This window comes from Engraulis encrasicolus, chromosome 2 (genome assembly GCF_034702125.1).
Source record: "Engraulis encrasicolus isolate BLACKSEA-1 chromosome 2, IST_EnEncr_1.0, whole genome shotgun sequence".
NCBI classification, from domain to species: Eukaryota; Metazoa; Chordata; class Actinopteri; order Clupeiformes; family Engraulidae; genus Engraulis; species Engraulis encrasicolus.
In genome coordinates this window covers 17,986,235-17,999,223 of record NC_085858.1, presented here as the reverse complement: position 1 = coordinate 17,999,223, position 12,989 = coordinate 17,986,235, and the positions used below count along the sequence as shown (strand labels likewise).

The following is a 12,989-nucleotide window of genomic DNA, read 5'->3' as shown; positions in this document are numbered from 1 at the left end:
CCAGTCCTTCACATAGCCCTCCAGGGCTTGCAAGACTTTCCTATCCCATCTGAAGAGCAACTCAAGTGAGGCTCAGCGATAGCCATCATCTACGATGAACTAAATTGGACCCAATCAAAGTAAGTTATCGTCAGCCCCAACAGTTCCCTACAGGGTTCTACCTACTTGAGTATCTTCGTGACTCACATTTAGCTTGAACAAAAGTGCTGTCTTTAACACACACAGAGCCATGAAACATTCAATGTCTCAAAAACGGAAAAGTACAGAACACAACTGATATTGACTTAAGTGGAATGACCGTTTATTTACACACCAGGGGAAGCCCCGAAGGCAAAACAGGAAAGTAAAAAGCAAGACAAGAACATATAAATAAATAGGAATAGTGTGTGCTAGCTCCAAAATTATATAAATCAACTGAGGGGAGGTGGATAAAAAATTTGCAATGAATATAAACCACGCCAACTCAAATGGTAAGGGTTCCTTAAATAGTCCCAAGATTCTGACTTGACATTCACATTTTTACTTGATTTCACACATCCAACATCTCTTGGCTTTCTCTCCTGCCCAAGTGCAAAAATAAAGATTTTTGTTATTTTACTTCCCTGCCCCAATACAAATTAAGTAAATCACTACCCCTTCAGTCCTCAAGACAGCACCCTCCCAGTCAGCATCCATTCACCCAAACGCTTATCCAGTCACTTTGCCACCTACGCTGGTGTTGAGGTTCGGAGCAGCAGTGGGCACGTGGTGGACCTCCTGAGCAGTCTCGAAGAAGTAGAGCTGAGGGAAGAAGAAAGGGAGAAAAGCTCTTCACTTCAAATGCGTGAAGTTCTGTACTTCAGGTTGGGGTACTAGCAGCGGTGGTGGTGGTAGTGTTGATGGATGCGCAGCAGCAAATGTACTGAAGGTCGACAGTTAGAAAGTTATTTCTACTGGAATTTTGAGTCTCATTCCATTCATACATGTGGATCAACCGTAACGTGTAATAAAGTGAAATAACACGGGGACAAGCTTTTTTTATGGTAGTCTAGGAATATAAAAACTAGTCTGTGAATGTAATATCTTCAGTCTTTTCATTACTCAGGGAAGAGTTATACAGAGAAGAATTCATGAGAGAGTAAATAATCCGTACGAAGAACGTCGTCATTTTATCACCAGAGCATGGAGATGGAAGTGGTTTTACAGGCCCATATCCAGAATTCTGAAGGTTTCTGTGGAGGCTGTTCTCCAAAAAAACTCTAATGAGCATTATTTCACTATAAAAAAAAATAGATTAGTCATTATCAAGGCCTTCATGAAAGAAAAACAAATCATAACACTTAACACTGTTTAGTCATAACATGAAGCCTTGAATGACCTTGCATCAGTGAGGAGGCGTTGTTTCTATGAAGAGACTTACCACAGCATCAATGCGCACTCTCACAAGACTCAGGCTTTGGTTATACGTAATGAAATATTTTTTTTGTTCGTTTGCATATACACAGTATGTGGATAGTAAAAAACCTTTGTGACAGGTGCATTTCAGTAGCCCGACATCATGGCCAGGCCCTCTCCTCTTCCATTTGTAAATAGGAGAAATAGAGAGGGGCAGGTATTGTCAGGCTAGCATTTCAGCCTCCTTAAAGGGATATTTTTAAAGCAGGGGTTTTGAAATTAGATTTCTAAAACTGTTTATGTGTAAACGAGGCCAAAACCAATGGGTTGTAATCCAAATATCCATATACACGTACGTGTAAATAGCATCTCAATCACTATAGGTAATCAAAAGTGGGTTGAGGTGTGTTTGGTACACTAAGCAACATTTGGAGAAGCTGGTGGGTGGAAAATAGCCTTTCAATCTTGCACATTTACATGTACGATGTGTTCATCAATGTGCAACTAACCTGAAAAAGTACTGAGGGCGACAGTATGGTCAGAGGACACCAAAATGCTAAATGTTTTCTAGGTCACATGATGCAAACTAGCTGCTGCATGGAGGAAAAAATTGCACCGCCCCAAAAACACCATGGCAACAGTATGGGGATTGAAGTGTTTTGTAGCCAGGCTGCTTTTCTCAAGACTGAACAAATGTATCTCAGGCTTGAGACAGTGGTCTCCATTTAACATTTGCTGTTTAATAACCATGGTACATTTGAAATGTTTGGTTATTTTTCAGGCACATAATTTCGACCTTGTTTTCAGTCAGAGGCACTGACAGACAAAGTCCAGATGTATTATTGAAGACAGGATAAATGGAGAAATATTCCAGAACATTCTCAGTGAAACACTGCGGCATTCCACCAGAAAGTAGACAATGATCCCACGCACAAGGCCAAGGAAGCAATTGGACTGGAGACAGAAAATCAAATGGCGAGAGTGATCCCGTCTCTGTCATCTGATTTCAATCACTGAATGTTGGACAGATTTTTAAGTAAGAGAGAGCCTTCAAGATATGAAGATCGCTTGTGTGACAGACTAGGCCAGAATCATAGCCTGCCCAGTGCATGCATCTGATCTGTCCATACAGGGGGGAAGTTATACAGTATGAATGAATGATTAATGACTAATAATTAATGAATACATGTGGTGCAGATGTTGTCAATAGACCCATTAGAAATACAGAACTGAAAAAAGGATGGGTACTTGACGCCGGCGTCTTGCATATCACATAACAATGTCATAACATTGTCATAATGCAGTCATGGATGTGTCTTGAACATTATGTCAATGTCATAAACATTGTATGACTTGTTCTTTAAGTGAAATTCGGTTATTATGACAAAGACAGGCCAAACAATGTCAACTTTTCATGGCCATAAAACGTTAATGTCATTACTTATGTCATACATATGACGCCGGCGTCAAGTAAAGCGTAACTAAAGGATGTGAAATGATGTGTTAAAACCGTTAATGCTATTTGATTTGATCATTAAACATGACGTGATGACACTGCGCTACATCACCTACCTTGCAACCGATAGCCAGCAGTGCATGTAGCACCACGATGCTTGCCACTATGGCAAAAGCGGTCATCTTGGTGTCGTCACGGACGACGGGCCAAAACGTCAGGACGAGCACTGAGCCTGAGATCACCATGGCAATCACAATAAGAGTCCACTGTACCCACAGGAACGGTATGCTCCATAATACCTGAAATTAATGGCAAATATCAGTCACTTATGATCACATGACATCCAACTAGACAAGGTCAAATTCTGATTTAAAAGTGCACTTTGTAGGGTTGTGGCCAGAGTAGGTATTCAATGGCTACTATGCTGCGGTGCAGTCTATTGACAAATTTGATCTTTTCATGAATATTTATTAAATAATTAACTAATATCTACTAGTACGACCAAAGTGCAGTACGTTTTGCAGCTAAAAATGTCTTTTTCAACAAATTCAAAATGGCGTTACAAGGAGAAGATCCCCCTTTTTATTTGTGAAAAAGGTAACATATGTGAATGGGCAGCATGAAGTCTGGAAATAAACTACTAAAACATTACACTGTGCACCTTTAAAAGATCTTTGTGCTTCAAACATGGCATATGTAATTCTTCAAGCTCTTAGGGTGCCATTTCCATGCAGCAGGATCTTTTTTTAGCAGGGTATATACAGTAGTATATCCTGCTACGTGGAAACAGCTCCTTACAGGTTACTCCAATATCTAGCACTTGATGTTCAGCTGTTATGTTGGTACTACATGATTGCATTATACCCTTTAATACATAAATGACAATATCATAACCATTCCACTGCTGGCAGGCCTCTTTAAGCCCCCATGTTCATGGCTCTGTCAGATACTCCTACATCACAGTGTGCCACCTTGCTCCTGAACTCACCGAGGTAGGAATGAAGACGAAGAGGGAGTATCCGTACACGCACACCGTCTCCAGGAAGGAATAGCCGCTGGTCTGACGCTCGGTCTGGCCCTTCCTCCAGGTCAGGAAACCCCAGACGCCCAGCGGCACCAGCCACGCGTACATGAACACCACAATCGCAGCTATTGTCACTGCACACACACAGAGAGATAATATTTCATTCACGGAAAAGGCTGTTGCCGGTGACATGACACAGCTCCACTTGATCAAACAGAGCATTGAAACCTTACATTGCATGGCCGTTTGAGACAAAGAGGCTACAAAGTGGGAGAACAGGCTTTGCAGGGCCAAACACAGCTCTCAAATGTTGAATAGCTTTGGTAATCTTGACCATGGTCATGTTGCTAGATTAAAAATAAATAAAGCAAAGGTTGAGTGTAGTTAGCCTGATTATCATGGTCTTTCAAATCTCTTCGAGACTTGGTCTGACCAAGAGCATAACAATGAATGTTTCCCAAACGGCATGGTTGACCCACCTCCCTAGGTTTGCTACTGGTTGACTGGTGTCCAACAAAGTGGGTGGAGTTACCAATTTTTTGGGAGATCAGAAACGATATTTACATTGTTCTTGGCCTGACTAGAAGCATCACAGAAGGTGTTGCGTCACCAGGAGGGAATAGCCTGGCTAGAGTTGAGTTGCCCCGTGGGGACTCTGGCCCTCTAGGGCACCAAACTGGAACTCCAAAAAGACTCACGCTCGTTGGATTGACGGTCAGAACAGGCAACCTCAACCCTAGTGACGGTAAAGACTTTTCTGTCTGTATCCCACTGTATCTCACTGCCTGTATCCCACTCTCACCTCTGTGGAACTGGGGTCTGTAGTGATAGCGAGGGTCCCCCTGCTGACTCAGGAAGGTGGACAGGTTCCCACTGATGGCCACCGAGAACACCAGTGTCACGCAGATCCAGAATGGGCCTACAACGGACACAGAGGGGACAGCAGCCACACAGAGTTTATTATACTGTATCACCTGAATCAGAATCCACTTTATTAGCCACCTGTACTGCCCTACAAAGGCAAAGTGCAGTAACTATGCTAACATTGTAACGGAGAAAAGGGCCTTCAAAGTATTGGTATGAGGTTAGATATTGTAGTTACTGCCAATTTGACTTAGCAATATCTCTAAAACGGGACACATTTGGGCAATAAGGCTTTGACACGAGACAAAGGAGGTGTAATGAAGCCCATTTTCTGTCTAAACTCGATTTTGACAAACTACATAGTTACTGCGCTTTGCCTTTGTGGCGCAGTTTACTTATACAGACTCTGCCAGATGACAGTTCTCTAGTCTATGCAATCAACGTACAGGCGTTTTGTAACAGGCAAAGCACAATACGTCTGGGTGTGGTTGGGACAGAGGGATAATCTACTACATTACATGTAAGATCATTCTGTTCAAGAGACCCATACCGTATAAATCAGGATTATTTCGGACGTGGTGCCTGATGAAGTTTCTGCCGGGCAGCGGCATCATGGAACCCTTAATCCTGTCAAGGACCTGCGTGTCATATAAAAAATAGCATTGGACAGCAGACAGAGGAGAACAGCTAGCTTGGTCTAACCACACTCTTACTAACAGCTGAATGCCACCCACCACAAAAAAAATACATTTGGAAGAGAGAACAAGAGATCAAGGTTTGTGATGACAAGTCAAAGAAGGCGTCTAAAAGGTGATATAAGGTGGATCACTCACTGAAATGCCATTATTTGGTCATGTCATTTCCATGAGGCTCAATACAGGAGCAAAAATAAAGGCATTCACAGGCCTATGACTATGCAGACTGGCATTATGAAAAGGCGTGTTATTTGTATTAGGTGTTGTTTGCATTTATACACACCGTCATGATGCCATGTTGCATTATGATCCAATGTAGAACCTCACATACCTGCATTGTGTCTATATCGAAGAAGGACTGGTAGTATTCAAATGTCCAAAACCCCCCAGTTTGCTGCTTTTCTCCACCCAACAGCTGTGAAAACAAACAAAGCAGAAGTCAATTATAAACCAAAGAGATAGTTGCCATTACTAGCAAGCCTAAAAACCCCATCCAGGGGGTCCTGACATCTGGCACAGACAGCCCAGTCCAGCACTCCGCTGTCAGGCAGGCGGTGTGTGTGATGCAGTGGCTCAAATGACCAGGTCACGTCACTGGCACCTGTGGGTCAGTATGTAAAGTCAGGCGGTGTCAGCTCACCCCGGAGTTTTCCTCCTGGTTCTCCTCATCCTCGGACAGGTCGACTTTAATGTCCTGAGCCGCCGCTGTTGTGACCCCCGCGGAGGACACGCTGAGGGTAGAGGCCCCGGGGTCTGCTGACAGGAGGTCCTCGGCCTCCTCGAACTCTGTGGACGTCAGAGGGACAAGAGGAGGCAGGGGGGCGGGTGGTCATTGAAATGCTTTGGATTGTGTTGTAGAGAGGGCATTGAGTTCAGACACATCTGCCTGCGGGGCAAACTTACCTGTGAATTTTAAGTCATCTGGACTTGCCATGACTACAAAGCGATTTCAATCTTCATGCAGAACTGGAGAGGGGGGAACAATTATTATTATAAGCACGCGTTCCATGTGGCCATTGTGCTTTGATGGTAGCAGCTGTTAAGCATATTCCCAAGCCCTTTCATAGCAGATCAGATTAGATAATAGCCTATCCAGAAATGCTGCTAGCATCATCACATTGAAAAAATGGTTGATATTATTCTGATTTCTTTTTAGAGTGAAATGAACTGTCCCATATGTCAGCAAGTTGGTTATTACACTCACCTGACCACTGGTCCCTGGATGCAAAATGAAGTTCTGCTGACAAGATGACGTTAGCCAAATGGCTAGCTCCTTGCCAATGTATGCTGTCTCTCTATCTTATCGTATCACAAAGGTCGCTATATCCTTGAAATTGTGTTCAAAGAGGATAGCAGTTCATTAAACCACGTCTGTTCGTAAAATGACAATCATTCCTTACAGAAAATTTCTGCATGCAAGGATATTCGACAAAGTGGATACTCTCCACGTCACCCATACAAGGAACAACAGTTCCTGGTCAACACAAGATAACGGCGTCACGTGATCTTTGTGCATATAATAATTGTAACATGCAACGATATTTACTACAATTTTAAATTGTAGTAATTTAAATGTAATATAACTAACAACTAACTAACAAAACTATTTATTGGCGGCTATGCGTTATATCTGTTTTCGTTATATCATAATCCTTACCCGGAACCCTTCACCTTAGTCACAGTTTGACATCGGTGCAATAATATATGCCCCCATTCATAACCACGCCATTTTGGCTCACTTGTGACATTCGCAGGTGCCCGTAGCTGACAGCTCCATTAGCACTGTAGCAACCCAATGTAAGTAGGCTGCCGGATGTGAGTGCCCGGATATCCGCCCGAGTATTTACGTCTATTTTACCTCAGCTACTCGATTCCGGTCGTGTATTTACGACAGTTTAACCTCAGCTACTTGATTTCGGTCGGATTTGAGTCTGACTGAAGATGGAAGGGACATAGGTGCCGTGCGTAAAGAGCCCACAGCGCATCGCCGTTTCGGCGACACCAGAGAGTTCCTTGATCTCCCAATCAAAAGAATAGCCCCGGTGACCAATAACATCAATATAATAATAATTATAATAATTAAAAAAATGAAATCATAACTTAAAACCGAATTGATTTGGGTGTGAAAATTAAACTGTCTCAACCGGGCACCCAAAGGGAATCCATCAAAAGATAACGGCGTCACAGACACTGGAATAGCCCGTTTCGGAAGAGTTTACCCAGTCTAAATGTAGCTAGCACTCGGGAAGTTTCTGGTTTTTACTCCTTACATTAGGCTAGTGAAACATAACATCAGGATATCCTACAAGTTAAAAGAATATCTGGGCATAGCCTTCTCTCTTAGTTAGAGAGTTAACAGCAGCTATGCCGCATATTGTGTAGTTATTAGCCTATTTGGTGGTGCAAAAACAATACGCGAAACCATGCCGCATATTGTGCCATTATTATTGGTGATGCCGAAACAACAAAGCCAGATTGGTGACTAGAGCCTGCCTACTACATTTAAACATAGCCTACTCATTTGATTGTGCCGTACTGTACATTTAAAAGTGTCAGTGCAGAATTAAACTGGGCGCGGAATATAAATATTGGAGCCATTCTCCCTCCGTGTCTAGATACAGTCAGAGGCGCGCGCGCACGCTCTTATTTCTGTATTATATGAAAATATCCTAAAACGGTCACAACATCAGAGGACCTTCGTGGTGGAGGATACTTGCGGCGGGGGCCGAGACCGAGTTGTTACGGGACACTCTTAATATTAGCCTATTGAAGGGACAGACCATGCTCGATACTTTACCCGGTGTAAATGTAGGCCTATCACTCGAAAAGTTATGCCGCATATTTGTGCAGATTCTTTGGTGATGCCAACAACACGTGAAACTAGGCACATTGGAGACTAGAGCCTATCATTTAGACATAGCCTATTCATTCAAACTTAAAAGTGTCAGCACAGAATCAAACGGGACGCTGAAATATTGGAGCCAGTAACTTCGTGTCCGGTGGATATTGTGAGCTGTGTAGCCTACGCGCGCACAATTAATTTCTCTCCTATCTCTTTGCTCATCAAGCCTCCGATCTCCAAAAACACACGGGCACTCAGGATAACTGTTTCACGAGCTGTTTAAATAATGTGATGCACGTTCTTCATGACATGGCATGGTTTGGCCACCCTAAATTCAACATAACTGCATTCGCACATCTCGTTAAAACATCCATGATGGAATGGTCACTCTTAATGTGCAAGTATTAGATATGAGGAAAAAAAATATCCTAAAACGGTCACAACACCAGAGGACCCGTGGTGGTGTGGTGGATATTTGCGGCGGGGCCCGAGGCCGAGTTGTTACGGTAGGCTACACTCATATTATAGAAGGGACAGTCAGGCGACACAGCGCGACTCACATCGGGTTGCTGTGGTACCGCAAAGCATTCCTGATAGTGGAAATGAATGCAAATGCGTGCTAATACTTGGGCGGATATCCGTGCACTCACATCCGGCAGCCTACTTACATTGGGTTGCTACAAGCACAACAGAGGACTCCATGCAACTACAGCTCGGATATCTCTTCCGGAGCGGTGTGTGAATCCGAAGGTCGTATGTGTGCTGAGAATGGCTGCCTCGTTGGTGTTGAGGAGATGGTGCTCTGCGGCAGCGGCTGAGGCAGCAGCTCCAAAGAAAGGCACAAGATGGGAACGTCTCAAGAATGGCCGTGTTGGTAAGTAAGATCGGTCAATGATATCTCTCTCCTACTTCCATGCGAACTACTACTGTCATACCGGTCATATTCTGTGTAAGGGTTAGCATGGCATGTCTCAAGTCATAAGCATGTGGTTGAGTGAGTACACGGGGCAGAGTGAAAGGCATATTGTGTACTACTATTGTGTACTATACTGCTCGCCTAACTATATATCTTCTCTACAGTATGTTAAATACAAACCCAACGTTTTACAAGCTGCTGCTTCAATTCTCAAAAGCTGACAGTAAAGAGTAGGCTAGACTAGAGTAGTATCAGAGCCAGAGAGGCTATGAGAGTGCCAGCACAATGAGTTCAGACTTCAGTAAACACCATGACAGACAATCACAGGATGGCTTTTTTTTTGTCTCGCCAGGTGTATGGATCAAGGGCATGTATGGCGACTACAAAGAGGCCTGCCGTGAGATAGTGGTCGGAGCCCGGGACCGACCCATCAAAGCAGGCGTCTACCTGGGCCTGCTGGGCGGCGCGTACGCCTGCTTCATCACCAACCCCGGCGAGGGCTCCTTTGACGCCGAGGTGATGGACGTGTCCAACCAGCTGGCCCTGCTCTCGCCCTGGATCCGCAACGGCGTGTCGGACGGCCACGTCCAGAAGATGGCCAAGCTCCGGAGCCAGGGCCGCCTGCGCTACCTCAGCCTGGGGCTGGTCTCCCTGGAGTACCAGGCGGAGTACGACCCGGACGCCAACCTGTACGAGGCCGTCTGCTCGCCGCTGTCCGTGCCCTGGCGCGAGCTGCACGAGCGGGTCGTGGACGTGGGCTTCGCGGGCCGCTGGTGGGTGCTGGACAACAAGATGAAGGACTACGACGTGAACGAGGAGGAGTTCCGCAACCTGCCCCCGGCGCTGCAGGCCTCCGTGCCGCCGGCGCCCCAGGCGACGGAGCGCAACGAGCAGCTGCACAAGGACTCCTGGAAGCCTGTGGGCATGCAGGAGGATGAGGAGGAGAGGGCCCGGGCTGCTGCTGAAGCTGGGCAACAGAGTGCTGGAGGAGGAGAGGGGGCAGGTACTCTGGCCACCATCCTAGACAGTGCACCTTTAAGGGACTTAATGTCATCACTGCAAAGCATAAATCCACTACCTCTCCTGAAAGATTATGTGGGAGGAGACTTCATGTCATCACTACAAAGCATAAATCCACTACCTGTCCTGAAGAAGTATGTGGGAGGAGTGGCGGAGACTCTGAAGGGCAGTGATGGAGCAGAGGTGGGGACTGTGGAGGGTAGTGATGGAGCAGAGGTGGCGACTGTGAAGGGGAGTGATGCTACCATAGATGGAGGAGAGGTGGGGACTGTAGAGGGGAGTGATGCTGTAGTAGATGGAGGAAAGGGGGAGACTGTGGAGGGGAGTGATGGCGGAGTGGAGGGCAGTGATGCTGTAGATGGAGGAAAGGGGGAAACGGTGGAGGGGAGTGATGGAGCAGAGGTGAGGACTGTGAAGGGGAGTGATGCTGCAGTAGCTGGAGGGGAGGTGGAGACTGTGGAGGGGAGTGATGGAGGAGAGGTAGGAACAGTGGAGGGCAGTGATGCCGTAGATGGAGGAGAAGTGGGGACTGTGGAGGGGAGTGATGCTGTAGTAGTAGATGGAGGAGAGGGGCAGACTGTTGAGGGGAGTGCGGCTGTAGATGGAGGAGAGGTGGGGACAGTGGAGGGCAGTGATGGAGGAGAGGGGAAGACTGTGGAGGGCAGTGATGCTACAGTAGGACAGAGTCAACAACAGATGCAGACATAAACTCAACACAACCCTCCCTGAGTGATCCACCATCAGGGGAGGGGGACTGTCGCCATTGGACTCAGCTGCTGATTGAGTTGTGAAACAGAGGGGCCTTTGAGGACTGTTTACTCAAAGCCAAATAGGCCTTCTTATTCCTATTCAGAGAAAGGACTGGACTGGACAGACTATCGCCATTTCGTTCAGCAATCTGTGTGGCAGTGTAATGGTGAGACATTTTCACCATGCAGCCTGTTGGTTTTAACAAGTGGGGATGTTCTTGAAGTCAGATGAAGAAGAAGTCAACAACGTCAATGTTACTGGGTTTTATTATTTGACATTTTCAGTGTTGTGCTGTGTCACACAGTTAATTTTGGTTTCTTCAGTTGGAAATGTCAACATCCTCTGAGCAGCCTCAGCATTAAAGCTGCCAGCTTATGTTCTGTGAAAGATTGTTTGGCTCAAGAAATGAAAGGGAGACTGTTATTACAGTTCTCCAAGGTGGACTGAACAATGGAAGCAAATTCAAGAAAAAAAGGAGATCCTGATGTTGAACAGGGTCTGTGAAAAATGAAATAAAGTATGTCATAAAACACTGAATGGTTAAGTGTTTCTTTACAAATAAAACCTGTCATACGTCTTAAATTTACAGTATCTCAGAATTTAAATGTGTTTTGCCTGTATATACGTCAGTGGTTTTGCCCCTTTTCTGTCTTGTAGAGTGAGTACTATCAATAATGATAGAAGATGCACCAAAATGTTAGCAGTATAGACCTAAATGTCATTCTTTCAGAACGACAGCCTTAATAACCAACGGGCAAAAATAAGATTTTGTGTTCATTGTCTCTTCGCCTCGCTCGTTTCGCCTGTTATGTGTCCCTACCGTTACTTTAACTCTTAAGTTACGTAGTCCCTTACCAGACACCATCAGTCCTGCCACTGGGACGTGAAAAACACAACTACCATAGTACTACACCACTATGCACAGCACAGGGCCTTTAGTAATACTTTATGACTTGGTCATTGCCATTCTGGTAACATAGGGGAACCTCAATATAACCCCGACATAATTTTAATGTTATGCAGCTCCACATGAAATATGAAATATTTTGTAAGGGAGTCTTAGAAATTACATTTTCAATACAATTAGGTTGTATTAAGGGGACCTAAAGAAGGTTGGGTCTGTTTTAAAGGTGGCTTCCTTCAATATAGGCCCAAAGTAAAGGGGAAATCCTGATTTGTGTTCATAGTACGGCCCTCGGAGGAATTTGAAGTGGCCCCTCGAATGAAAAGGGTTCCCCAACCCTGCGGTAGCAATCCATTTATATAACAGGGGTAGTGTTTTAAGGGTAATCACATTACTACAACGCATTAACCCACTACTCTGCTGAAAAATCATGTGGGAGATGGAAATTTGGAGAGGCCTATCAATATTAAGTACCTTCTCCATCGGATATATATTTTGTTTTCTACGAAAAAAAGTCGAAATAGTCGCCTTCCCTTTTTTCTTAAAGACTTCAGGTTAATTACTCCCCTAATCGCACTACGATTGAATGCAACCTCCGGTGTCATTGCAGAGCTTTAATTCATTTTCAGGAGAAATCCTCTTGCCTCAGATTAATCTCTTTTGCCCGTCCAACCTCTCCTGGCCACCAACCACCCACCCCCCCACCCCACCCCCATCTTTTCCTCTTTATCTTTTTCTCCCATGCTGGATGGGTTCTTGCTCAGTGAGGCCAGGTATTGATCCGTAGGCTCTCGGACAGCAAAGCCATGCAGGGCTCTTTTGTGTCTGATAGGTATCTCGTTGCTAGAAGAGGATTATTCGTCCTGATCAGGCAGCATTTGGCCCACCCCGAGAAAAAGACTCGGGTCAGAAAAGGAAGGAAAGGAAGAGAGAGATTGTGGTTTCTGTGGCAAAGGTGCCCTGTTACGATGGCATTTCACAAACGCCACTGTTATTGAACCCAGGGCGCATTCTCTGAATGCCCCCAGAATGGAAACCACCTTGACATGACGGCCGATACTATTGTGGGTACTCCTGTACTCTTCTCTCCTTTCAAGGCATCCAGTGTTTATTGTTCGGCAAGGCCTTGACGAAGCATGCAACA

General features: G+C 45.2%; 2 protein-coding genes across 3 annotated transcripts; one reads left to right on the top strand and one right to left on the bottom strand.

The window, feature by feature from the left end:
• Nucleotides 1-284: 284 nt before the first annotated feature.
• Nucleotides 285-6,898, bottom strand: yipf2 (Yip1 domain family, member 2). Its single transcript, XM_063223757.1, has 9 exons — nucleotides 6,618-6,898; nucleotides 6,317-6,379; nucleotides 6,054-6,199; nucleotides 5,745-5,828; nucleotides 5,269-5,356; nucleotides 4,657-4,773; nucleotides 3,819-3,988; nucleotides 2,947-3,129; nucleotides 285-780 (listed from the first exon to the last, which is right to left on the bottom strand). Exons 2-9 carry the CDS (start codon nucleotides 6,345-6,347, stop codon nucleotides 688-690), a joined length of 912 nt encoding a protein of 303 aa, XP_063079827.1. The 5' UTR covers nucleotides 6,348-6,379; nucleotides 6,618-6,898; the 3' UTR covers nucleotides 285-687.
• Nucleotides 6,899-8,966: 2,068 nt separating this feature from the next.
• timm29 (translocase of inner mitochondrial membrane 29) lies at nucleotides 8,967-11,478 on the top strand. Of its 2 annotated transcripts, XM_063213669.1 has the most exons (3): nucleotides 8,967-9,129; nucleotides 9,524-10,374; nucleotides 10,408-11,478. In XM_063213669.1, the coding sequence occupies exons 1-3, from the start codon at nucleotides 9,024-9,026 to the stop codon at nucleotides 10,897-10,899; spliced, it is 1,449 nt and encodes a 482-aa protein (XP_063069739.1). In that variant the 5' UTR covers nucleotides 8,967-9,023; the 3' UTR covers nucleotides 10,900-11,478. The 2 variants fall into 2 exon arrangements, with proteins under 2 accessions (XP_063069739.1, XP_063069729.1); XM_063213659.1 differs by having other exon boundaries at nucleotides 8,968-9,129; nucleotides 9,524-11,478.
• Nucleotides 11,479-12,989: the final 1,511 nt, after the last annotated feature.